The following is a 26516-nucleotide window of genomic DNA, read 5'->3' on the forward strand; positions in this document are numbered from 1 at the left end:
CCAACCCCAGGCCACCCCAGAGGAGGAAGATGACCCTTTCATACCTGCAGAGCCATCATAGCATTCACCTACATCCTCCAGTGCAGAGACAAACATCAGTGGGTCATAGTTCAAGAGTAGACTCAAGGTCACTCACTAGTGGTCACTGCATTGACACACCTTCACAGCAACATGTTGATTCAGTGAGGGCCAAAGTCTCTGGCACTTGGAGGACTGCTGGAGAACAGGCACCTGCAGAGTCCGAGTCAGATTATGAGCCTCTGCAATTTGCCTTAGGACATATGCTGCAGATTCAAAAAGATGCAGGGCAAAATCAGGCAGAGCTGTCAGAGGCCTTCAACAGAGTGGCACAAGAGATGGAAGAGTGCATCTGTATGCTCTCTGATGTCATGGCTCTGACAATCAAGTGCCTCAAGGTCTTTATGGGAAGGGTGGCGGCTATCTTGCAGACCGAGGTCCAGCAAGTTTTGCTGGATATGTGCTCAGACCTGTATTCCATTGCTGTAGCCATGAGTGGGATCCATCAGTGGCTAGGCAAGAGGGGGACGGGGCACCTCGACCTTCCTCCAGGTTCCCCTTCCTCTCAAGGAGTCTAGGAAGGGCTCTCAGATACCCAAAGGGAGGAGGAGCATCAGCCGGACACTCTAGGACACTCCAAGGGTGTCCAGCCACTCCAAATCCCCTCTGCCTGTGACCCCCATCCATTCCAACAGGTCAAGCCAAGCAGGGTGCACCTGCCCCACAACAGGAGACCCTGAGCAGGCCAGGGTCCTCTTGGCCTCAGACCTCCAGAGGACGCCTGCCAAAGTCATTTGAGATAACAGGGCATAGCAGTCATCAGGCTGCTCTCACCTCTGCTGCGGATGTTGGGCATGCACCCAGACATAGTGATAGAGTAAGAAAAATAAAGAAGTTATGAATACAGACTAGTGGCATGGGTGTAAAATCATTGTATATAGTTCTGGCACCTGTAAATATTAACACTTACACTGTTTTGAGATCTCCTGAATTCCATCTTGCTGTAGTCGCTTCAATGGTTGCATGCACTCCAACCCTTTCAGGACCAAGTATGGGTGTTCCTCCAATACATACCTGCCTGCACATGGAGACATCGCTCTTTGAAAACGGTGATGAGAGCCATGTATGAGAAGCCTCCCTCCCATGCTTTTCCACTTGCCTCCATTGTACTCAGACTCTATAGGGAGACCTTTGCCTTGTCATAAAGAAGGACTAACCACATGAGCCCTTTCCAGTATTGACCATTCCCCCAGGAGGGTGGAGGTTTGTAGTCGCAAGTTGGCTGTCATTCACCAGCCATGACCCTTCTAGGCACCCACCTTGCTCTCCCCTTCATTCCTACCTCTGACTGCAGCCGATAACAAATGGCGCAACCTTGCTGGGATCCCGATGTTATGAGAACATCCCAGGCAGACCTGTTGCTGAGTGGGCTGTACCATATAGTGAGGATTTCAAATGACCATGCATCTCATACGGCTCCTCCATGATTATTAATGTGTTCCCTAAGTTGGCCAGTTGTGCTGACCTTGAATTCCACCTTCCCGAGAAAACCCCCTTCCCAGTTGGACATCGAGGGCGTTGCCTTGCTGATGGTGAGCGTATCCTTCCAGACTCACTCCACCACATTTTACCCTTCTCCGTCACCCACCAACTTCCCCCCATAACCATTGACCCCCCCCTAAAGTAACCTTTATTCTTCTGTCTGTAACCCTTGTACCTCCTCCTTTAACCCTGGATCTCATCACCATCCACCTCCAAATGCCTCTCCTCCCTTTGGAGCCAACACCTGTTACCATGCCCATACCACCCTGACCCTGCCCACTTCCGTTATCTGTGCCACCTTGTACCCCTCCAAGACTCTCACAGTGAGAACTACACCCACCAAACACATACCTTGATCCTCCCACTCTACCACATCCCCCTTCCTCCTCTCACTGTAACTATTCCTTCCTATCACCAGTACCCTCCATTCTCCCCACAGCACTCCACCATAGACTCAATGGACCCCACCCTATAAACTTCCCTGGACACTACACTCCCATGCAGACTTCCACTCCCCTTCCACCTCCCCTTCAGGTACCCCACCTCCTTTAATGCCTTCAACCCTGCCTTCCAGCCTTCCACCTCAATCCATGTCCTCCACCCTCCCTTCATACCTTCAAATCCCCTTGCAGACTTCCACCCTCACTTCATGCTCTGAATCTCTCCCCTTCCCAAGCATGCCATCTCCTGCATGTCTCCCGGCAGCCAAGAGCAGCCATCGGGAATGGTGCAGGCAGTGTTGAATGACCGGTGAGTCCTGGAAGACTCCCTTGCCAGGTGCACACCATGTATTTTGAGTCATGAAACAGAACCATTTAAATTCCTGCTGGCGGGGTGGAAAATTTAACAATGAAACAGGATTCTGGTCAGTTGGGGTTTTAATGAGCATTCGTGATGTACAAAAAGGGTTCCTGAAGTACATCAGCAGGAAAGTCGATCCCCGTTAACCAGCCATGAAAGCTGTAGGAACAAGATTCTAACCTCATTTCCCGATGTTGAAAAACCGATTTTAAAAATCTCACTATATCTTTCACCCCCGCCAGCCACGATTACCACCGTTGGCATGGGAGATGGAGGAGTGCATCTGCGATGCTGCCTTAATTCCCTGCTGCCACTTGTATCTGTTAGTCTCTTGCTTCGTTTTCCCTCAGGTTTTCTCCCTCCACTCTCACTGAATCTCTTCCATCTCTTACACTGCTTTTACCTGTCGGCGTCTCACACTGTTTTCTCTCAGGCTTGCTATTTCTGGTTCCACCCTGAGCAAACAAAATTGTCCAGTTCTTGTCCACTGCTTGGGTTAAGGCCTCCAAAGTAACATTGGAAAGCCCTAGACATTCAATCCACAGGTCTTGTAATTATTTCAATCTTGATAAGCATTCCTTTCTGTTTGCAGCCAGTTTACAATCTCTTTAAGAGGTGCTGGCTACCTTTAAGTGATGTCAGAGGCACCCGATTTCCCACCACCCCAAACAGGCACTCAACAAATAAGCAGAAGGCACAACATTGGCTGCATGTCTGATCCAACAGAATGAAGTTCCAGCATCAATTTTGTATTTTCGGGCATGGCTGAATTACTAGGCTTATGAATCTGCTCTCTGCAAGATCAGGGCCCTTGGTGTAATTTTGGCTAAAGTTGCTAACAATTGTCCAAATCACTGATAGGTCTAATTGCATTCAGTCTTTTAAAGTTAAACTGAAGCCAGATTATAGGTGCAATCTTTTCCTATGTAGCAAATAAGCCTCCAAAGAAATGAACATATCAAAAAGTCATATTTACATCACAATATTAATTTAACTTCTTCAACTATATTTGAGTTGCAAACTGTGAATGTATTTGTAATTTATGTAGATTATAATAAATCTGTTGAGAATATTCCAAATTACAGATACTCCCTTGTCAATATGTAATGACCTAATAACAAAGAAAGTTGGAATCCTGCAACAAAATGTGTATCTGTGCTCTGTCATCTAGTAAAACACATTCTTTGGTTTCAGCTAACATCACTGATGAGATTTTATCATACTGTGGACCCAACAATTGCCCACAATACGAGGTGAAGACCGCTCGCAATGTAACATCTACCCAACATTCTATGTCCATAATCCACACTCTCTCAGGAATTTATACTGGTAAGAATAATTATTTGCAGCAAAGCTAACAAGATCAATCTCAAGGTTCTGTTTATTTTAGTTCATACCATGTGTACTTTAGTTGCATTCATTTTTCCACAATATTTACTATTAGTGAGAACTCATAAAGGTTTGATTTTCTCTGCTGTGATCTGAGACTCTGTCCAAAGCTGCCTGAAATAATACGGTGGAAGAAAAGGATATACCAGTCATTAACAATTGCTTCCATAGGCATGCACACTACTTTGTTTATATTACCAGACTGCCTCTGAAAGAGGTACCTTTGTAGGTTTCATTGTAATATGACTGGGAAACAAAGCATTGTCTGCTAATAACATAACAAAGTTAAAAACAAAAAAAACTGTGGATGCTGGAAATCCAAAACAAAAACAGAATAACCTGGAAAAACTCAGCAGGTCTGGCAGCATCGGCGGAAAAGAAAAGAGTTGACGTTTTGAGTCCTCATGACCCTTCAACAGAACTGATCTGTTGAAGGGTCATGAGGACTCGAAATGTTAACAAAGTTAAAAGTTTGTTTGGATCCACTTGCAAACTACAATGCACATCTCTTTGTTCTCTTATTTCTTTTAATGCTCATTTTCATTTCATTCATAGAAGGAGTTAGGAGAAATTAAAACAATTTTTTGTTACAAACTATTAGATTCAATGCATTTGGACTGGACAGGACATTTTTTGTACTTTATTGAAATGGAGTAACAAAGGAAGATTGCTGCAATTATGTTCCAGATTTATGTAATATTTTGGTGCCACCATCCAATACAATGGATGGAGCATGGATGAACATAACGGAACAGCATAGCATCCCCACCATATTAATATAGGCAGAACAAGAGGCATCCAGGCCCATAAAGGAAACAGGCTCCCTTTTTGCATATGCAGAGTGCCTAAAAGTTGCTTTTCAGCATTGAACTGCTCTGAACACTGGTGCCAGGTTGGCTGTGGGTAGTGACGCATGGCCTAAATGGAAGCTTAAAGGGAATGCTGTAGACCACCACCAAAAAGTTAAATTTTGTAAAATATATTTACTTGAACATTGAGCCAGAAGGTGCAGGGGTGTTCCTGCCAGTTCCACTGCAGCACCAAAGATAGTTGCTGGTCTTTGCACAGTTGCTTCTCAATCGCCCTCTCAAGATAGCTGCCTCCCTCCTGATTGCTTCCCCCATCTCCCAATTACCCTTTCTCCCAATAACCCCTTCTCCCTCCCAATTATATTCCTGCTGTCCCTTAGGAAATACCTGCAGGCTGCTATGTTGAAATCTTCTTTGCTGGCGAGGTACCTGTAAATGCCCAAATGTCATCTGCAGCTCATCTCTTTGATATGAGACCAGAGACACAATATTGCCTTGGGCTTACCAATACTGGCCCAGTGATCATTTTCTGCACCTAGTTCTCAAAGAACCACTTTCTTAGTCATAATGTGTGCAAAAGTGCATGTCCAGGACCATGTCCCACCTTCCATTTCCCGAGGGTTGTGCCCTGGGGATCTCCCGGAAATTCCCATTCAAAGACTGCACAGGAATTGACTGGGAAGTTTAAACTTCCATTGGGCAGTTACCCTGCACCTAACACCATACAAAACTCTGATTTGGATCTTCGAGACTTTGGATGGTTCTGACCCTCTTACTAGAATAGTTACCCAGGAGAAGTTAGAAGGATTTAAACCACTTCTAACTCCTGGATAAATATGGGACTGAACCCCCCCCCCCCCCCCCCCCCCCCCCCCCCCCCCCCCCCCCCCCCCCCCACCCCCCGGCTACTCCCCACCGCCCTGATTAGCCCCCATCCCTCCCAATACCTCCCTCCACCCCATTTCCCTGCACCCTCCCTTGACAACCCAACTCCCCATTGGATTCTCCAACTAGCCCCCAAATCTCTTACCCCAACTAATCCCCCACCCTCTTAAATTAAACAATGCAATTCTCCTCAACTATTCCTTGTGGTAGCAAGTTTCACATTCTTATCATTTTTGGATAAAGAAGTTTCTCCTAATTCCCCACTGGATTTATTAATGACCACCTTATATTCATGGCCCCAAGTTTTGGTCTCCTTCACAAGAGAAAGCATAAACTCTGCATTTAATTTCCAAACTCCTCCATAATTTTAAAGACTCATAAGGTCACCCCCTCAGTCACTTTACTTCTGCATTAGCATTACTCTGGCACTTAAGACAACAGAACATTCTGGGTTCCTTGTCCCAGCTCCAGTTAAAGTTACCTATCCCTTGAATTATAGCTTCTAGGACATTATATCCCTTTGCTTTATCCATGCTGTCTCTTCAGCCCTTGCATAAGCATCTGCTGTACAGTGTTGTTTGTTATCTCCTTCCCAAGTCAGTCTTATTACCTCCAATATAGATACCTGATACTGTGGGCTGACATTTTGCTCCCTGCCCCCTAAACCAGGTGATGAAGGCGAGGGCGTGTGACCAGCAATGATAACCAGGGTGGGCAGAGGGCAGGAGGAGTGTCCTACTCTTCTACCCACTGAGACCAACTAAAGTATTTAAAAGCTTGTTAAAAGATTTTTTTTGGGGGGAGGTGGAATTTTGAGTACTGTGCACAGGTTTCAGGAGGTGTCTATTCCAGATTTGCAGAAGGGAAGTGGGTATAAAGTGGGGACCAAGTTATTTCTGCCCCAAGGAATCACCCAAAAGGGTCAGCAGGGCAAAAGGGAACTTGGCGTTTGGTAAGGAGGTTAAGGGTAAGGGTATTGACGCTACACTGGTGAAGCACAGAGTGCCCATTCTGTACTCAGGCATTGCATGGGATCGTCACCCTCTGGCATCATGGAGCAGAAGAACTGGAGAAAAGACTGCCAAGGGCAAATGGGTGGCTGCTTATCCAAAAGGAAGGTTGTGGCTGAAAATGGACCCCGTGATAATGCGAAGCAACATCCTCTGCAGGAAGGGGAGAACCCTGAGCAGCAGGAGGACATGGGAAATGAAAGATGGGCAGGAAGGCTATGGGGGCCCTACCCTCACCACAGGATTTATCACCAAAGATGGAGCTACCTGGGATGACTGAGACTCACTGCCGCAGGAAACTGCGACTCTCCAGCCAGGTGGTCACAAACACCTGGTTGCCAGGCCCTGCCAGTAGCCATCAAAATACTGTGCACTTGAACTTCTTCTCTATTGTGTCCTTCCAAGGATCAGCTGTAGACCTTAGTAGGATTTCACAAGCAGCTGCAGGATTTCACAGGATGCTGATGCCAGCTTTGCCAGGGCAGGGCAGTGCATTCATTTCACAATAGATGCAACCTCATTGTCACCGATTTTGCTGCCATTGTAGGATTCCCTAGGTGCAGGATATCATTGATTGCACCCATGTGGCCATCAAGGCAACAAACGATTGGCCAGTGAGATCAATCAATAGGAAGGATGGTTCTATAGATTTCCATTCTCTCAATGTTCAATTAGTCTGCAACCATAAGAGCTTCCTTCACATACATGTTCGCTTTCCTGGCAGCTGGCATGACTCCTTTATCCTCTGGCAGTTTAGGCTGCCTCACATCTTCACTCTAACTCCAAAGTTCGTGTAATGGATCCTAGGAGACAGGGGATATCCCTTGAAGAGATGGCTACTGACCTCTCTACGAGAGGCCCAGACAGAGGCACAGAAGCGATACAACCAATGTCACTTGCTCAGAAGGCCAACTACGACATCTGAAAGTGCAATTCCAATGGTTGGACCAGCTGGGTGGCACCATTCAATACCCTCCTGCAAGAGTCATGGTGTTTGTGGTGGTCTGCTGCATTGTCCAAAACACAACCCTCCAGAGAGATGCAGATCTTGAGGACAGTGAGGCCCTGGAACAAAATAACTCATTAGAGAGAGTGCAGGAGGTGAGAGAGAAGGGGAAATGGAGGTGGAGGGAAAAGATGCTGTACAGAGAGGCATTCCTACTGCACAATGCTGCCTTCTTCTGGGTAGAAGCCATCTGGTAATTCTATCAACTAAGCAGACTGAACCAGTGGCCAGACATCTGTTTTTCTATATGGCCTCATTATGAATGCTTGGCTTTAACAACAATAATGAACCATTCAGTCTTTGTTCTCTTGCATCACACAGAGACACCTGAGATCTGCAATGCTTCTCACTGATAGTGAAGACCTATCTTGTTCAATCATTCCATTTTATTGCTCAGGAGTCATTTGATCTTTCTACCTTGTATGATTACTGATAAAATGGAATCCAATTACACCCCCATATGAAATTATTGCATTGAATAATATCATGCGCTCAGGCAGAAGAAAGTTGTCTTCTCCTTCTACAGAATGGAAAAGATCTTGCACAGTTTAGCTGGGTTGCAAGTATTGAATATTTCCCCAAAATATGAATTTACTATCATCGTGTGCATATGGTGCAATGTGCAGAACATGCTAATGAGGGTCGAGGCAGTCACTGAAATTGGTGTTATCATCAGTATACTGTTACAAATAACTAATGGGATATTACCTATCAAATTAGCAATATTGCATGATGATGTTCAAGTAAAATTTGCCCTCTGGTTTGTTTAACAGTCACAATGGGATCAGCTATAGGATGCACACAAATTAACAATGCATTATATCATTGCTGTCCTTAATATTAATGACCCATGCTGCATATATAGCAGGCAACATGTTTAACCAGATGCCAACAATGGGCGTCATCGTTTTACTGGGATTTTCTGTGATTGTTTGATGAAAGGGAAACAATATCATGCATGATTGAGGGGGAGGGTCAAAGTTGGGGTGTGGGGGAGAGGAATAAGGGACCTGGAAATAGGAGAAGCATCAGAGCCAGTGATTTCTCTGCCTAGCCCTGATTCCACCACAGCAGCTGAGACATTCCACAGCATTCTAAAACAATCAACATTCTAAATAAAACAATCCAGAACATTCCAAAAGAAAAATGTCCATTCACCCTATCTTCCAGTTATAAATCCTTAAAAGAAACAGGATCTTCCTTGCCAAAAACTAATCAGTTCTTCTTCGTGCCATACCCTACATATGTACCAAGTTTCACTGAAACCTATCCATTAATTTTTGAGATATAGACTTGGATTTTTGTCTGTGAGTCGGGCACGCAGAGTCAGGCAAATTCTCAGCTTCATGAGCCTGACCTTTAAAAATGGCTGCCTAGACATTGGATTTTGGTTGGGGGGTGGGCTACATGAGAAGTTGGGATGGGTGACCACAGGCGTGGTGTGGAGGATGGGCTAGATGCAGGGGTGGGCTGGGCGGATGGTCTGTCTTGGGACTTGAGCACTATATCCAAAAGATTTTTTAAAAATCATAAAATATCCCTCCAGCCCTCACCCCTTACAGACTCCTCATGCCTGATCCATACCAACCTGTACCACCTCAAGCCCCGTAACCACCTGCCATAGGTCCTCATGCCCTCCATGCCCAGCTATACCAGTGTACCTGCCTCCACAGCCCCCTCAAACCTTCCATGCCAACTTTTGCCCCTATACGCATCATCATGACCCTCTTTAGCCTCTATGCTAACTTAGTGCCAGCTCATGCCAAGCTATGCCCCCACCCACCATCCTTTGCCCTTACACCCACCATGCCAACTCACCCAGTTTTCGTAAGATAAAAGCAAAAAATTGCAGATGCTGGAAATCCAAAACAAAAACAAAAATACCTGGAAAAAGTAAGCAGGTCTAGCAGCATCTGTGGAAAGGAGCACAGTTAACATTTCAAGTCCAAATGACCCTTCAACAGAACTAAGTAAAAATAGAACAGAGGTGAAATATAAGCTGGTTTAAGGGCTGGGGTTGGGGGGTGGGGGGGCGGGGGGGGGACAGGTAGAGCTGGATAGACGGCCAGTGATAGGTGGAGATAACCAAAAGATGTCACAGACAAAAGGACAAAGAGGTGTTGAAAGTAGTGATATTATCTGAGGAATGTGCTAATTAAGGGTAGAAAGCAAGACAAACAAGGTATAGATAGCCTTAGTGGGGGTGGGGTGGGGTGAAGGAATCAAAAAAGTATTCACCATGGGCAGACCCAAGGACCCATGCAGAGATGAGATAAAGTTTTATAAAATAGAGTTCTATGTGTCTATTGCAAACTTCACTATATTTTAAAAAAAACACTCACTCATAAAAACCCATTTGGACATGTATATTCCTTCAACCATAAAAAGCCTTATAACAAAAAGCATTGGAATTCGTAGTCCCATTTGTAGCTGTTAATCAAATTGAAATGGCAGGCATCTGATTGTGATAATGCATGGTTGTAAAATTAATCATTCAGCAGTAATTCAGTAATGAAAGCTCTCAGTCTTTGTCAACAGACAGAGTAAAACATCAAGCAATGATTTTTTTACACTTTAGATTTTTTTTCAATGATTTAAAGTGCAGGACTTTTAAATGCCTTGACAGCTCCTATTGAGAATTCCTATTGACACCTATGACAGTTTCTCTTGACGGGTCTTCTTAACAGGTCCACTTGACACTTTTGACAGCTCCTCTTGACACTTTTGCTAGGTCCGCTTAACAGGTAGCCTTGACAGTTGATTTTGACAGGTATCTGGATGGTTCCAAAGAGTTTGACAGTTAATGAGTTTATGCACTTTTTACACACATTCATGCCTACCTTTAACAAATCCAAAGAGTACTTTACCTCCTGAAAAAGGCACCTGGACCCCCCCCCCCCCCCCCCACCCAAGGTGTCCCAAGGGGTACATTATCCCTCCATGACTTTGTCTGGGGCTCTTGAAGAGGGATGAGTAACCATCTCTCCAAGGGAAATACCTAGGGGAGGCTCCACCGAGAGACTTTGGAGGTTGGAGTGAAGAACTGTGGCACCCTGATTTGTAGAGAATGAAGGAATCATGGCAACTGTCAGGAAAGTGAGTGCACTTATAGAGGAAGCTCTTGTTGTGGTTACAGACCAGTTGAATGTTGAGGGAGAAGAACCCCTTCCTGTTGATGAATCTGAGTACACAGTCGCCGGGTGCCTTGGGTAGCCACATGGGCACAATCAGTGGTGTCCTGTACCTGGGGGAATCCAGCAACGGCAATGAAACCCAATACCCTCTGTCTCTGCAAGGCCGCGTCTGTTCTGAACTGAATATACTGTCTATCTCTGGCAAATGGGCTATCGGTGACCTGGGAAATGCAGTGATATGCTGCAGTTTGTGCAATGCTACCAAAGTCTGCAGCTAATTCTTGAAAGAACCTAGAAGTAAAGCAATTCACAGCTACAGTGACTTTGACAGCTGATGGCAGAGTATGCAGAGTACCAGTGCTGCTAGGTGTGTGTCTCTGGTGAAGAGTGCACAAAGAACTGTGACCATCTGCCTGAAGAGTCAGTTTCCTGTGGCACTGGTTCTCGGCCATCTCCAGGTAGCTCCTTCTTTGTAAGTAGGTTCTATGCTGAGGGTATGGCCTCCAACTCCTTCCAGCCCCTTTTCCCACTCCCCTGCCCTCTTGATACCTGAGGCTCCAGCTTTTCTACAGAGAGTGTTGCTCCTCAACGCCATTGGGCCCATAATCTGAGAGTCATGTCCCCATTGCCAGCTGCTGCCTTCCTTGTGGTCATTTGGTAATCCAATTGTCCTTGGTAGCCTTACCCTTTACTCATGTCCTGCGATGCCAGGCGGGTGATGAGCCGAAGTACTATCTGATGCTTACTACAAACCCTCCCTGTCTCCTGTGCTGTGCCAAAGTTACCTGTTTATCATTGGCTAAGCCCCCTATGCATCATTTACTCTGTTATGGGGCCCCAGTAATGGCTCCCCACTTTTTCAACCCATGACTGGCTCTCCACTTTGTACCTGCTTCTCTTCATCTGTTCTGCCAGCATGTGCACCCCTGGGAAAATCACATTCCCCATTTACGAGTTCTTAATGAGTTCTTTAACCAGCTTACTTGACCTTAACCAGGGATCAGTTAGGATCGCAGGGCCAGCCTTCCCCTGCCCTGGTGAGCATGGCCAGTGCTGAGAATCGCGTCGGGAAACTGGCATGCTGGCCACCTCCATTTCCAACCCCATGAGACGCAAAAATCCAGACCCCATATATATGATGGACATGTGGAAAATCATTGTACATTCTGAAGGAGTTACTTACAAACTCTACAGGACAACTATTCTCCCCAACCATTTCACACTCTATGGGCAGAATTTTGCCATCAGCGAGCAGGGGTGGGGCCCACTCGCCGACGTGTAAAATGACATGAGATGACTTTCGGTGGAACTCCTGACGTCATCTTGCCCCAATTAAATTTTCAGGAAGGCGGGCCTGCAGCATAATCAGCTGTCTGCCCACCAACCTGTCAATGGCCAATTGAGAATTCAGGCCAGTGACAAGGTCATTAAAACAATTAAAGGACCTGCCTGTCCAACCTTAAGGTTGGTGAGCAGGCCAGGAGGCCCGGCGGGGAATAGAGAAAACTTGAAACCTCATCCAGCGGCGGGATGAGGTTTCATGCAGGGTTTTAAAAATTTGAATAAAGTTAGTATGTAAAATATGGGGGACATGTTAGGGAATTTATTTTTTTCTATTTTTAACATTCTTCAGAGTGTAAGCAATCTTCCTGAGGCAGCACTTAGCCTCAGGGAGATGTGCGCTCTTTCATGCGCATGCGCGAGAGAGTGCACTCTCGCTTTTGGGGAATCCCCCCCACCTGCACAGGAAGCACGTGGCACTTCCCACCAGACATCACGCTGAGCAGGCCTTAGTTAGCCCGCCACGTAAAATGGCAGCGGGGCCCGCTTCTCCGGCTGGAATCGGCTCTCCACCCGCCGGAGATTGGGTCAGGCCTGCCCGCCTGACAGGCAGAAAATTCTGCCCTATGATTTAACACTCACTTAAAAAAGCTTATAAAGCCCTGAAGAGAAGGGTCCCTGATTTTGCGACTGTTTGTTCCAGTACTGCCTTGTACTTCCTGTAGGTGTTGGTGTAGGTGGAGTACTCCTTGTTGCTTTTTTTCTGGATCATCTCGATGAGCAGGACAGAAAGCAGTTTAAAGGGAAGGAAATAAACGTATTGTCTATCCTCATGGCTACCCTTACACATTTAAAGGACAAGCGCCAATGTCTACTCATCGTCATGACAATGTACAGTGGATTTGAACAGGGCTTCCTGGCTGGTGATTATACAAAGGTAAGAATTCTAAAAGCTTTTATGATTATAAAAATATCCACAAAGGTATTAATCTCCAGATTACTCCCAGTGTCACATACTAGTGAGTACAAAAATAGGATAGTGCAGCTGAATGAATAGCTAGTAAGACTCAGAATGAAAGGTTTTAAATTTTTGGGTATTGGGACCGGTTTTGGGTGCGGTGGGGCCTGTACAAGTCGTATCAATAGCAGCTCAAGTGGGCCCAATGTTTGACAGGGAGATTTGCTGTTGGGGAGGACTTAAACTGGTTTGGCAGTGGGTCTGGGAACCTGAACATAGATTCAGAAGGGAGAGAAATAAAACTGCAAATAGAAGGAAGAAAATTAATAAGCAAGTATGGAAGATTGAGAAATCAAAGTGAACAAATAGACAACAGAGGAGTTTTTCAGTGATTACTCATATATACTTAAATACAAGGAGTCAGTGAATAAGGCAGATGAGCTGAGGACACAGATAGACACTTGAAAGTGGGATATCATGGCTATTACTGAAACATAGCTTAAGGATGAGCAGGAATGGCAACTCAACATTTGTGATTACAGGGTTTGCTGCAAACAGGATATAGAGAGGGATAAAAATGTAGGTGGGGTTGCCATATTGGTTTTAAAAAACATTATCCCTGTGAGTATGGATGATATGATTAGAAGGAGCATCAAATGAAATCATATGGGTTGAACTGAGGAACAAAAAAAGGAGCAATCACACTGCTGGGAGTATACTGTAGACCATGAACAGTCAGAGGGAGATGGAAGAGTAAATATGTAGGCAAATTGCTGAAAAGTGTAGAAATTACTTGATATTAATTGGGGTAAATTCATTGTAAAACATACAGAGCATGCAAAATTCTTGAAGTGTATTCAGGGGAACTTTTTTAACCAGTACGTAGCAAGCCTAACAAGAGGAAGGACACTTCTGAACTTCATTTTAGGGAATGAAGCTGCGCTGGTGGAAAGGATATCAGTGGGAGTTCATTTTTTATGCGATTAGAAACATAGAAAAATAGAAGCAGTAGTAGGTCATTTGGCTCTTCGAGCCTGCTCCACTATTCAATATGATCATGGCTGATCCTCTATCTCAGCGCCATACTCCCGCTCTCTTCCCCTTGACACCTTTAGAGTCTAGAAATATAACTATTTCCTTCTTAAATATATTCAGTGACTTGGCCTCCACAGTCTTCTGTGGTCGAAAGTTCCACAGGTTCACCACCCTCTGAATGAAGAAGTTTCTCCTCATCTCAGTCCTAAATGGCCTATCTCGTATCCTGAGATTGAGGTGCCTTGTTTTAGACCCCCCAGCCAGAAGAAACATCATCCCTGCATCCAGTCTGTCCATCCCTGTCAGAATTTTATACGTTTCAATGAGATCCCCTCTCATTCTTCTAAACTCCAGTGAATACAGGCCTAGTCAGTCCAATCTCTCCTCATACACCAATCCTGCCATCCCAGAAATCAGTCTGGGATTTCGCTGCACTCCCTTTATGACAAGTATATCCTTTCTTAGGTAAGGAGACCAAAGCTGCACACATTACTGCAGGTGTGGTCTCACCAAGGCCCTGTATAGCTGCAGTAAGTCATTCTTGCTCCTGTACTCAAATCCTCTTGCAACATACCAGTTGCCTTCTTAACTGTTTGCTGCACCTGCATGATTGTAACTCAGTTAGGTTTAAATTGCGGAAAGGTCAGTTTTAACAAACTGAGATGTGATTTGGCAAAGTGGATATTCAAGAAGATCTAAAGAGAGTTCCCACAAAGAAAACGCATGAGACTCACAAATTTAGACACCTCTGAATGTCAAAAAGCATACAGAGTAGGATAAGGAAAAAAAAAGAAAGTTTATGTCAGTTGCCAATAATTCAGTACTGCAGAAATGATCGAATATGGAAAGTGCCGGGATGAAATTAAAAAGGATATTATGAAAGCAAAGAAAGGGAAGAAAAAATAATGACAATTAAAATTAAGGAAAACCCAAAGATGTTTTATAAATATATAAAGACGAAGGGGAAACAGTAGGGCTAGTTAGTTTTAGCACCAAAAGGTAACGTGTGTGGAGATGCAAGACATGGTTCTCAATGAATACTTAAACCAAAACCTTGGGTTGTGACTCAATCTCTCAAACCTAATATCAAGTTCAATAATATTATGCTCATTATTTACAAGATTTTCTTACACCATCAGATCATTAACTAATTCTGGTTCATCCCACAGGAAGCAGAAAAGGCATTTAATGCCTTAAACCTGATCTGCCACCATTCATTGAGATTATGGCTGATCTGTTACACAACTCCATATATCTGCCTTTATCCCATATCTCTGAATACCTTTAGAAAACAAAAATCTAGCAATCTCAGGATTAAAATTTACAATTGACCTAGCATCAATTGCCATTTGCAGAAGAGCGTTCCAATGCTCTACCAGCCTTTGAGTGTAGCAGCGTTTCCTAATTTTGCTCCTGAAAGGCCTTGCTCTAATTTTTGACTATGCCTGCTAGTCCTAAACTGTCCAATTTATGGAAATAATTCCGCTCTATCTACTCTATTTATTCCCCGTAATATCTTGAAAACTTTGATCAAATCGCCCCTTAACCTTCTACATTCCAGGGAATATAACACAAATTGGTGCAGGATCTCCTGTTAATTTAATCCTAGGAGTCCAGGTGTCCTTTTGGCATACCTACAATGCACTCCCCCCAAGGCCAGTGTATCTCTCCTAAGGTGCAATGTCGAGAACTGTTTAAAGTTCTCCAGGGGCGTCTGACACACACAAACGTGAAATAGCGCGTGATGACGTGGGGCAAGCATCCCAACATACTTGTGCACTCGCACGATATTTCTGTCAGTGGGGACGTGCAAGAGTCGGCAGCGCACCTGCCGACAATTAAGAGGGCTATTAAGCTCATTAATCAATTCATTAAATTGAATTTTTCGCTGCCCGTCCAACCTTGCCTTCCCAAGCAGCCTTTGCATCATGGGCGGGATGAGGTTTCCAACAATGACTGAGAAAGCAATGAAAAATTTTTAAATTAATTTTTCACATGTGAAAGTTCATGTGACAGAGTCACATGTGGGGACGTTTTCCTTATTTTTCGAATCTTTATTTCTCATTTTAAAAATCTTCAGCTCCCTGAGGCAGCTCTGTGCCTTCAGGGAGCTTTCAGTGAGCGCACCCCCATGCATGTGCAAACTTCAATGCTCAAGCTGCTCCTGCCCCCATCCCAGCAGTGCTGAGGCTACCAGCATGTGTTTCATGCTGGCTGGCCATTAATTGGTCAGCCATCATGAAATCGCAGTTGGGGCCCGATCGTAGGCAACGGACTGTTTCGCGGATGGTCCCAGACCCACCCGCCACACCCACCTGACGAGGGGAAAATCCTCCCCAAGGTGTGGTCTAACCAGGCTTGTGCAGCTGAAGCATGACTTCAACTCTCTGGTATTCTAGTCTGCTAGATATGAAGGCCAGGATTCCATTAACCTTTTTGATTATTTTCTTTATCGGTTCATGGCATTTCAACGACCAATGATATCTGGGCCGAGAAGTCTCTTTGGACCTCCACTGTTTCTAGATTTTCACAATTCACAAATATCTTGTTCTCTACTTTTTAAGTTCAAAGCGGATGATCTCTCATTTATCTACATTGAAAATAATTTGTCTCACTTCAGCTGATTGCGTCCTTTCTAGCCCTTACATGATCAGTGACCTTGCCTCCCCAAGCCCCAATCTGCAGCCCATGATCACTGCTGGCTGCCTTCTCGATCCACAGCCTATAATCATGGCCAGTACCCCAGAAGCCCACCTACTGCCCATGATCACTGCTGACCTGCTTCCCGTGATCTGCAGCCATGATCATGGCCACCTCTGCATAAGCTCCCAGTCTGCAACCCATGATAACTGCCAATTTCTGATTATCTCATCATTAGCATATTGCTGTTTGTGGGACTTTGCTGTGCACAAATTGGCTGCTTTGTTTCCTATATTACAACAGTGATTACACTTAAAAATACATCATTGGCTGTAAAGTGATTTGAGATGTCCTAAGGTTGTGAAAGATGCTATGTTAGCACCCCTGAAGTGGGTATAGGTAACAATGAAAGTTTACATTTGCTTGGGTTTCTGGGATTTTTCATTTCATTCACAGCACTGTCTGTTTCAAGGGGCTCAGGAGATGCAGTTGTGCTTGCCCCCTACTAATTCTCTGCTGCTGTCTCCGGTTGTGTGTGACCTTGTCCTGTAAGAGAGAGGGAAGATTGTCAGTAAGTATGTGCAATGTGTTTGTGTAATGTGCCATAGCTGATCAGCTGGCAATATATGGAAGCTATAAGATGTGGGTGTGAGTTTTGCAGCAATGGTAAGAGTGTGAGAGTTAAGTGGAGCATCTAAATGTTAAGCATGAGTCCTGATTGCTAGAGTTTGCTGCTGGGTGAATAAAGGGGTGTGATGCATTCAGCAGTGTGGGAGGTTACAGTGTGGGGTGGGGAATGAGGGGAGGAGATGGCATTTTAAGAGGTGTTCACTGACCTTCACCACTCACATGAGATCAATGAACCTTTTACGGCACTTCAGCCAGATCCTTAGAACCAGACTCCTTGTATTGCCTCTATGGCTACCTTCTTCTATTCCCTTCATAGTGTATGCCTTGAAGCACCCCCAGCCCACCAACACCGCCCCCCCACCCCCCCAACCCACGCCACCACCACCTCCCACCCTTGTGGAAACAAGACCTCTTTCTTCCTTGCTATCTTCTTGGCTAAGGCCTCCAATGCCACATCAGAGAACTTGGGAACCATCTCTCTCTGACCTTCTACTCCATTGGAATGCTTACTCCTCCCTGAACACACATTTTCAAATGATTCTACCAGGTGCTATAGCCAGAATGCACTCCTTCTTCAAATTTGCAGGCTGCCTTTAAGAAATGCAGGCTAGCTGAAACTCATGCTAATCACGCATACGCTGGGTACTGTGCCAAGTGTTTCACACTGGGCTGCACAGTACAATGATTGTGAGAGCAGGCAGTATGATGTTTGCAGTGACACTTGCATTATTTTGACCAGATGCAGAGTAGTCACACATCACAATCCCCTCACCCAAAAACCAACACTTTCAAATTTTTAGCCCTGGGGATGAGGCTAGTGGATTTATTACAAGTCAAAAAAGGTAGTGGAGAAAATAATGGGACTTAAGATATTCAAGTCTCATGGATCTGATGGTTTTCACTCTGGAATATTAAAAAGAAAACAGGTCAATAAATTGAAGATGTGTTAAGCCATAATTTTCCAAAACACTCTACATTTGAGAATTGGAAAATTGCAAGTGCAACTTTATTATTTAAGAAGTGAAGGAGGGATAAATTAGGTTGCTACAGACCTGTCAGTTCAACATCAGTTGTAGGGAAGTTTCTAGAATCTATTATCAAAGACAGATTATGATCTGATCAGAGTCAGCATGAACTTGTGAATGAGTCTGGCTAGCATAGTTGAATTTTTTGAGGAGGTCACTAGCATGGTGGATAGTTGAGTACCTATTGGTGTTATGACCAGGTGAGAAGGGATGAACTGGCTGCCCTCTACTTCCTTGGTTGGTCACAACAAAGATTCAAGTTTCTTTTTTTCCGGAATATGCCTTTTTCCAAATCAGAATGCATTTTATTATTTAAGCTGTGAGCAATAAGGAGCCAATCAAACAAGGTTTTCTTGAGTTGAATAAAGAACAAATTTATTAACCCCAAAACATAAGAAAAATAATAAAAAGGTGATATCAAGCATTTGGCCCTCATGCAGTCAATAGGGCCCACACATACAAACATCAAACATAAGAACAAGGAGCAGGAGTAGACCATTCAGCTCATCGAGCCTGCTCTGCCATTTATTAAGATCATGGCTGATCTGATAGTAACCTCAAATCTGCACCCCACCTACCGCTGATAACGTATCACCTTCTTGCTTACCAAGAATCTATCCACTTCTGCCTTAAAAATATTCAAAGACTGCTTCCACCACCTTTTCAGGAAGAGAGGTACAAAGACTCATGATTCTCTAGGAGAAAAAAATTCTCCTCATCTGTTTTAAATAAGTAACCCCTTATTTTTTGAACAGTGACCTCTAGTTCTAGATTTTTTCCACAAGAGGAAACATCTCCTCCATATCGACCCTGTCAAGACCCCTCAGGATCTTATATGGTTCAATCAAGTCACCTGTTACTCTTCTAAACTCCCGTGGATACAAGCCTAGCTTGTCCAACCTTTCCTCATAAGAAACCCATCCATTCCAGGTATTAGCCTGGTAAAAGCAAAATACTGCGGATGCTAGAAATCTGAAACAAAAACAAAAACTGCTGGAAAAACTCAGCAGGTCTGACAGCATCTGTGGAGTGGAAGACAGAGTTAACGTTTCGAGTCCATATGACTCTTCATCAGAGTTTTGATGAAGAGTCATACAGACTCAAAGCGTTAACTCTGTCTTCCTCTCCACAGATGCTGTCAGACCTGCTGAGTTTTTCCAGCAGTTTTTGTTGTTGTATTAGCCTGGTAAACCTTCTCTGAACTGCTTCCTTAAATAAGGTGACCAATACTGTACACAGTACTCCAAATGTGGTCTCAAAAGTGCCCTGTACAACTGAAGCATAACCTCCCTACTTTTATATTCAATTCCCCTCATAATAAATTATAAAGTTCTATTAACTTTCCTAATTACTTGCTGTACTTGCATACTAGCCTTTTGTGATTCATACACTAGGATACCCAGATCCCTTTTCATCTCAGAGCTCTGCAATCTCTCACCATTTAGATAATATGCTTCTCTTTTTTTCTTCCTGCTGAAATGGGAAATTTCACATTTTCCCACACCATACGCAATCTGCCAGCTCTTTGCCCACTTACTTCACCTACCTATATCTGTTTGTAGCCTCCTTATGTCCTCTTCACAACTTACTTTCCTACCAGTCTTTGTGTCATCACCAAATTTGGCAACCATCCCTTCAACCCCTTCATCCAAGTCATTTATATAAATTGTAAACAGTTGAGGTCCCAGCACTGATCCCTGTGGCACACCACTCGTTACATCCTGCCAACCTGAAAAATACCCATTTATGCCTACTCTCTGCTTCCTGTTAGCCAGCCAATCTTTTATCCATGCCTATATGTTACCCCCTATACCATGAGCTTTTATTTTCCACAATAATTTTTGATATGGCACATTATCAAATGCCTTCTGGAAATCTAAGTACAGTACATCCACTGGTTCCCCTTTATCCACTGCGCATGTTATTTCCTCAAAGAACTCCAATAAGTTGGAATTTCACAAAACCATGCTGACATACAGACATAGGTATCAGAAATAAGGGAAATTAGAGTTCAATAAAAAAAGTAAAAGAATATATGATTATGTGCCCTTTGATTGTCATTGAGGCATCAATTTTAAATGCTGTGGCCAATTAAGGTTAGCTGGTTTCTTGAATGTGGTCAGATATAGAAGATGTTGCAATTATTACAAGATCTTAGTTCACTGGTAGGTTTCTTGTAGAGTTTACTTCTCAAACCCGGTGACACTCTTATTCTAGAAGAGAAAGGAAGGGAGAAAGCAAACAGCCTCAGCTTGTTTCCTTTGTTGAAGACTTTCTGGACACTGCCTGTGTCACTTGCAATCTCTCTCTAGTGGCTGGCAGCATTGCCTTGAAATACTTCACCCATTGTGTATTTCCAAGAGGTTTTGGGTGTCTGTCTGTGGTAGTCATTGTTTCAATATCTAGTACTTTGCATTTTTAATGTCTCTTCATTAGATAGTACGAGTTTTGATGGTTATCCCGATTATAGGAAATGCCTTTCTCTCCACACTCCCCTGAGGGTGGTTTGTTCATTTCTCACGTTCACCTTGGATTGTGGCCTTGCATTTTTAAGCAGTTTGCTTTGGCTCAGTTCAATTTGAAAAGTTTCAGTCAGTTGAAAGTTGAAAAATTATATTTTCAAAAATAAAGGGGCATAGCCTCGTTACAATGTTGTCTATATGGTCTTCCAAAATGAATTTTATAAGGTTCTGATCAGGATCAAAGCCATGGAAGTAACTTTGTGACATGGGTTGGTAATTGATTAGGAAGTAGGAAACAAAAGTAGGGCTAAAGAGAGTGTTTTCTGTTTGACACAATGTGACGATATATAAACATAACAAATACTCATACTCTTTATTTTCTACCCACAGGCATATGTCACTTGTACTATTGGAATACAATTTGTTGGTTATGTCATGATTTGCTTTGGTGCTTCAAATTCCATTTTCTCTATGATTTTTGGAAAGATGTCAAGATATACTGGACGAATGTCATTGTTCGCCTTTGGTGAGTTAAGTTGGATTTTTTACCTTAAGCTGCCAAAACTCAAAGGAATGTTTGAGTCTGCTTTATAGAGCACATCAAATGTCTCCAGCAAAAAAGATCTAGGTAAGCTAAAAAAACAAATGGCAAAGCTACCTAATGGTTACTTTTAGCTATTGAACTTATCCTACAACTCTCTAATCTAGAAATTCCATCATGCCCCAAAAAAGCATGCTAGAGGTAGGGCCGCTTTGCATAAATAAGTCTGATCAAATGGTTGAAGAGCATATTAAAATCATAGTGAAGTGAGGGCAAGACAGAAGGACTATAATCAGATGGTGGTAGGATGGATGGTGGCAATAAGGATTGTTGGACTGTTGATATATTGGAGACAAGAGGAATGATCCAGGTGATGCACTCTTTAGTAAGCTGTCCTTTGGCAGGTGAGGCAATGGTGGTTGATGTGATTCCTGCTTTTGTTACCCTTCATGATGCTCCTCCTGCTGGACTTCTTTCTACTCAGGTGGTTGTAAAGGCTAAACCCTCAAGGTAGCAATGTTATGGAACATGCCTCCTCCTTCCTCTTTGTCCAGATATTTTTTCTCCTATCTTCCTCATCCTCAAGCCCCAAAGGCAACACTATAAGACCTTAGAAAAATAGAAATGAGGTGAAATATAAGCTGGTTGAAGGGGGTGGGACAGATAGAACTGGTTAGAGGGCCAGTGACAGATGGAGGCAAAGAAGAGATTGCCAAAGATGTCATAGACAAAAGAACAAAGGGGTGTTGACGGTGGTGAAATTAGCTGAGGAATGTGCTAATGATGACACTAACGGTAGAAAGCAGGACAAGCAAGTGACAGATAGCCCTAGTGGGTGGGGTGGGGAGAAGGGATCGAAATAGGCTAAAAGGTAGGGATAAAACAATGGATGGAAATACATTTAAAAATAATGGAAATAGGTAGGAAAAGAAAAATATGTATAAAAAAATATATAATAAATAAATAAATAAAATTATAAATTATTGGAAAAGGGGGGATCGGAAAGGGGGTGGGGATGGAGGAGAGAGTTCATGATCTGAAGTTGTTGAACTCAATATTAAGTCCAGAAGGCTGTAAAGTGCCTAGTCGGAAGATGAGGTGCTGTTCCTCCAGTTTGCATTGAGCTTCACTGGAACATTGCAGCAGGCCAAGGACGGGCAAGAGAGCAGGGTGGAGTGTTAAAATGGCAAGTGACAGGGAGGTCTGGGTCATGCTTGCGGACAGACTGAAGGTGTTCTGCAAAGCGGTCACCCAGTCTGTATTTGGTCTCTCCAATGCAGAGGAGACCGCATTGGGAGCAGCAAATGCAGTAGACTAAATTGAGGGAAGTGCAAGTGAAATGCTGCTTCACTTGAGAGGAGTGTTTGAGCCCTTGGATGGTGAGGAGGGGGGAAGTAAAGGGACAGGTGTTGCACCTTCTGTGGTTGCATGGGAAGGTGCCATGGGAGGGGGTTGAGGTGTAGGGGATGATGGAGGAGTGAACCAGGGTGTCCCGGAGGGAACGATTCCTGTGGAATGCCGCGGGGTGGCGGGGTGGGGGGGGGGGGTAGGTGGGGGTGGGGGGTGTGAAGGGAAGATGTGTTTGGTGGTGGTATCATGCTGCAGTTAGCGGAAATGGCAGAGGATGATCCTTTGAATGCGGAGGCTGGTGGGGTGATAAGTGAGGACAAGGGGAACCCTATCATTGTTCTGGGAGGGTGAGGAAGGTGTGAGGGTGGATGCACAGGAGAAGGGCCGGACATGGTTGAGGGCCCTGTCAGCCACCATGGGTGGAAAACCTCGGTTAAGGAAGAAGGAAGACATGTCAGAGGAATTGTTTTTAAAAGTGACATCATCAGAACAGATGTGAAGAGATCCATCCCCACCCCCTTTCCGATCCCCCCCCTTTTCCAATAATTTATAATTTTTAAATTTTATTTATTAATTTTTTTTAATATGTGTTTTTCTTTACCCACCTATTTCGATTATTTTTAAATGTATTTCCATCCATTGTTTTATCTCTACGTTTTAGCCTATTTTGATCCCTTCCCCCCACCCCACCCCCACTAGGGCTATCTGTACCTTGCTCGTCCTGCGTTCTACCCTTAATGTCACCATTAGCACATTCCTCAGCTAATATCACCACCGTCAACACCCCTTTGTCCTTTTGTCGATGACATCTTTGGCAATCTCTTCCTTGCCTCCACCTATCACTGGCCCTCTAACCAGCTCTACCTGTCCCACCCCCCTCAACCAGCTTATATATCACCTAATTTCTATATTTCTTAGTTCTGATGAAGAGTCATACGGACTTGAAGCGTTAACTGTGTTCCTCTCCACAGATGCTGTCAGACCTGCTGAGTTTTTCCAGCTATTTTTGTTTTTGTTTCAGATTTCCAGCATCCGCAGTATTTTGTTTTTATTTTATTATACTGCAAGACCTTCCATGACTTTATACAAGTGTTGTAAAGGCAGCCAAAAGCATTGTAGCACCAGCAAAAAAAAAATAAGATTTTGAAGTTAGAAAATAGAAAGAAAAATGTGGGAAGGTTGAGCAACAGCATAAAAGCACAAACAAGCAACTAATCTGAATGTAGTGGATGAGCCCCTGTGTCAACTTTCTCATGCAGCAAGTCAGGCATAGGAACAAGCCAATTTCACAAAAGGATCTGGCACTAGCAGTTAGACTCTTATATTTAAATATTTTAATCAGCCACGTTAATAGAATTGGATAGTTCGATGCCCATTTGGCAATGGATGAACGGGTGCAACACCATTGAATTTCTAGGCCTATGAGTTCTCCCTCCAGTCTTCAAAAGCAGTGTAGCATCAGATTAGATCTCAGTTAAGTTTAAAATATCAACCAAATTTACTTAACAAAAGATAAACAATTATATAGTTAAAATTACATATTTACAGTAGACATGCTTCCACTCAATTCTAAGGACTAAGCTAATTCTTTGTAAATAACATTTCAACAAGTCTTTCTTTTTTGCTGATTTCTTACCACTGTGACAGGCTAATTAAACAGCATGAGATATGATCGATCAGCTAGTTACTCAGCAGTTCAGTTAACATGTTAATTTCTCTGCCTTGAGATATTTTAGAAATAAACATGGAGGTCTTGTGGCATAGTGGTAGTGTTCCTACTGCTGGGCCAGAAGCTCCAGATTCAAGTCCCGTACCAAGGGCAGAATTTTGCCCTTGGTGGAGGCTGCTCAGTGGGAGCAGGCGGGAAGCCGACCACCGCCCACGATCGGCACCACAACACGATTGCACGCTGGCGGGCCAATTAAGGCCCGCACAACGTCAAACGTGGGGGACAGAGCACGAGTGGGCCGAGTGCAAACTTCGCTTACGCTGCATAATCTCCCTGAGGCACAGAGCTGCCTCAGGGAGATGAAGAGATAATTTAAAAATTAGTTTAAAAAATAAAAATGAAATGAAACATGTCCCCTCATGTGGCTCTGTCACATGAGCAGGGACATGTTAGTAATTGAATTTTAAAACTTTCATTTTATCACTATTTGGTTTTGGAAACTGCATCCCGCCTGTGGACTGAGGGTGGGGGGTAGTTGGGGAGGGAGAGTGCAAGTCCACACATGTGCGTGGGTACGTGCTGGAAAGGTGCATTAAGATTTTTATTTGCTGTTGGAAACCTCATTCTGCCCATTCCTGAGGTTTCCTGAAAAATGCAAAGGCCACTTGGCTTTTTCGTCTGCCCACCAATTTTAAGTTTGGATGGGCAGTGAAAAATTTTTTTCAGTTATAACTGTAATGGCCTTAATAGTCGGCAGGTGTGCTGCCGAGTCCGTCACATGCCCACTGACTGAAATATCGCGCTCACTTGGGTCGGGCGCAGGCCCAACTGACGAGCTAAAAATTCTGGCCTACCAAACGTACCTTTTGGAATTAAGTGAGTGGCGAGCGGGGATCACAAGCCGTCAGATCCCCAACCATTGAAAGCTGGTGATGTTGAAGTGAGGTGTCTCTCCGAAGTGGAAGGTCAGCCAGCCATTTTGCAGCTGCCTACCAAAGGAGGGCAGGAGATCAGAAAGTTATAGGTTGAATGGCAAAGATTGGAGGGGAAGAGGCTGTTGAGGGGCACAGATCAGAGAAGGGCATAGAGATTGGAGGGGGCAGGGGCTGATGGTTAAGTCTGAGGGGCATAGGTCAGAGATTAAGGGGCTAATGCAGAGTTAGGGCATACATTGCCATCTTAAATTCAGGGCAGCAGCCAGTGAAAAAGTAAAATAAGACCCATGAAAATCACGACCCAATAATATTGGATGTATGAGTAGTGGAGAAGCAGCACCGAGGGATGTGACTGCATGGACCATTATTGGAGAGGCAGGAAGAGCAAATGGGCCTGTCCCGCCATGTAATTGGACAGGCCCACGTGCCACTTCCCCGGTTGACGCACTACCATGTGATCGGAGCTCGCTGGCTCCTTCCAACCACTCGGGTATCCCACCAACCTCCAGGTTCACCAACGGGACCTGGGTTTCCTGAACTAAATTCTGCCTCTTTTTCCCTGTTAGTTAGCCAATCCTCTATCAATCCTGAACTAATATAATAGCCCCAAAATCTTGAGATCTTATCTTTCAGGTAGCACCTTATTAAATGTCTTTTGGAAATCCAACTACACTACATCTACTGGTTCCCCTTTATCCACTCTGCTTGCCACATCCTCAAAGAACTCTATTAAATTTGTCAAACCCAATTTCTCTTCATAAAACCATGTTGACTCTGCTTAATTGTATTATGATTTTCTAAATGCCCTGCCACTATTTCCTTAATAACGGATCCCAACATTTTTTCCAATGGCAGATGTTAAACTGTCTGTAGTTTCCTTCTTTCTTTCTCCCTACTTTCATGAATAGGGCATTATATTTGTGATTTTCCAATCTTCTGAGGCCTCTCCAGGATCTAGAGAATTTTGGAAGGTGACAACTGATGCATCCATATCTCTGCAGCCACATCTTTTAAGATGCAAGCTTTTAGTCCAGTTAGTTTTCCAAGTAATTTTTCTCCAGTGATAATGATTGTTTTATCTCCTCCCTCCCTTTTACCCCTTGATTTTCTATAATTACTGGAATACTTATAGGGCAGAATCATCCCAGATTTGCACTAAGTGCGATAGTGGGCATCGTGGCTTCTCACGCCGTATCGTCCCAAACCCACCACATTAATTATGTATTCCCAGGAAACAAGCCATTTCCATGGCGAATGGGCTGTCATTCGCCCACCATGCCATCACCTTGCCACCTCAGCATGCCAGGTGCCATATTTAAAATCCAACTGCGCACACCTCTCAGGGCTTCCAGCCCAGGACTGCTGCACAGAAGACATGGCCCTGAAAGGCAAGAAG

The 26516-nt window shown here is 44.1% G+C and overlaps 1 protein-coding gene across 1 annotated transcript in view; it reads left to right on the top strand.

Annotated features, from left to right (window-relative positions):
* The window catches only part of unc93a (unc-93 homolog A), a 115561-nt gene that overhangs the window by 60048 nt on the left and 28997 nt on the right, over positions 1-26516 (top strand). The window contains exons 4-6 of the mRNA XM_041209021.1: positions 3556-3690; positions 12601-12812; positions 21016-21151. Of these exons, the coding sequence (XP_041064955.1) occupies positions 3556-3690; positions 12601-12812; positions 21016-21151 (483 nt within the window). The remainder of the gene's footprint in view (positions 1-3555; positions 3691-12600; positions 12813-21015; positions 21152-26516) is intronic.

This window comes from Carcharodon carcharias, chromosome 2, assembly GCF_017639515.1.
Source record: "Carcharodon carcharias isolate sCarCar2 chromosome 2, sCarCar2.pri, whole genome shotgun sequence".
NCBI lineage: Eukaryota > Metazoa > Chordata > Chondrichthyes > Lamniformes > Lamnidae > Carcharodon > Carcharodon carcharias.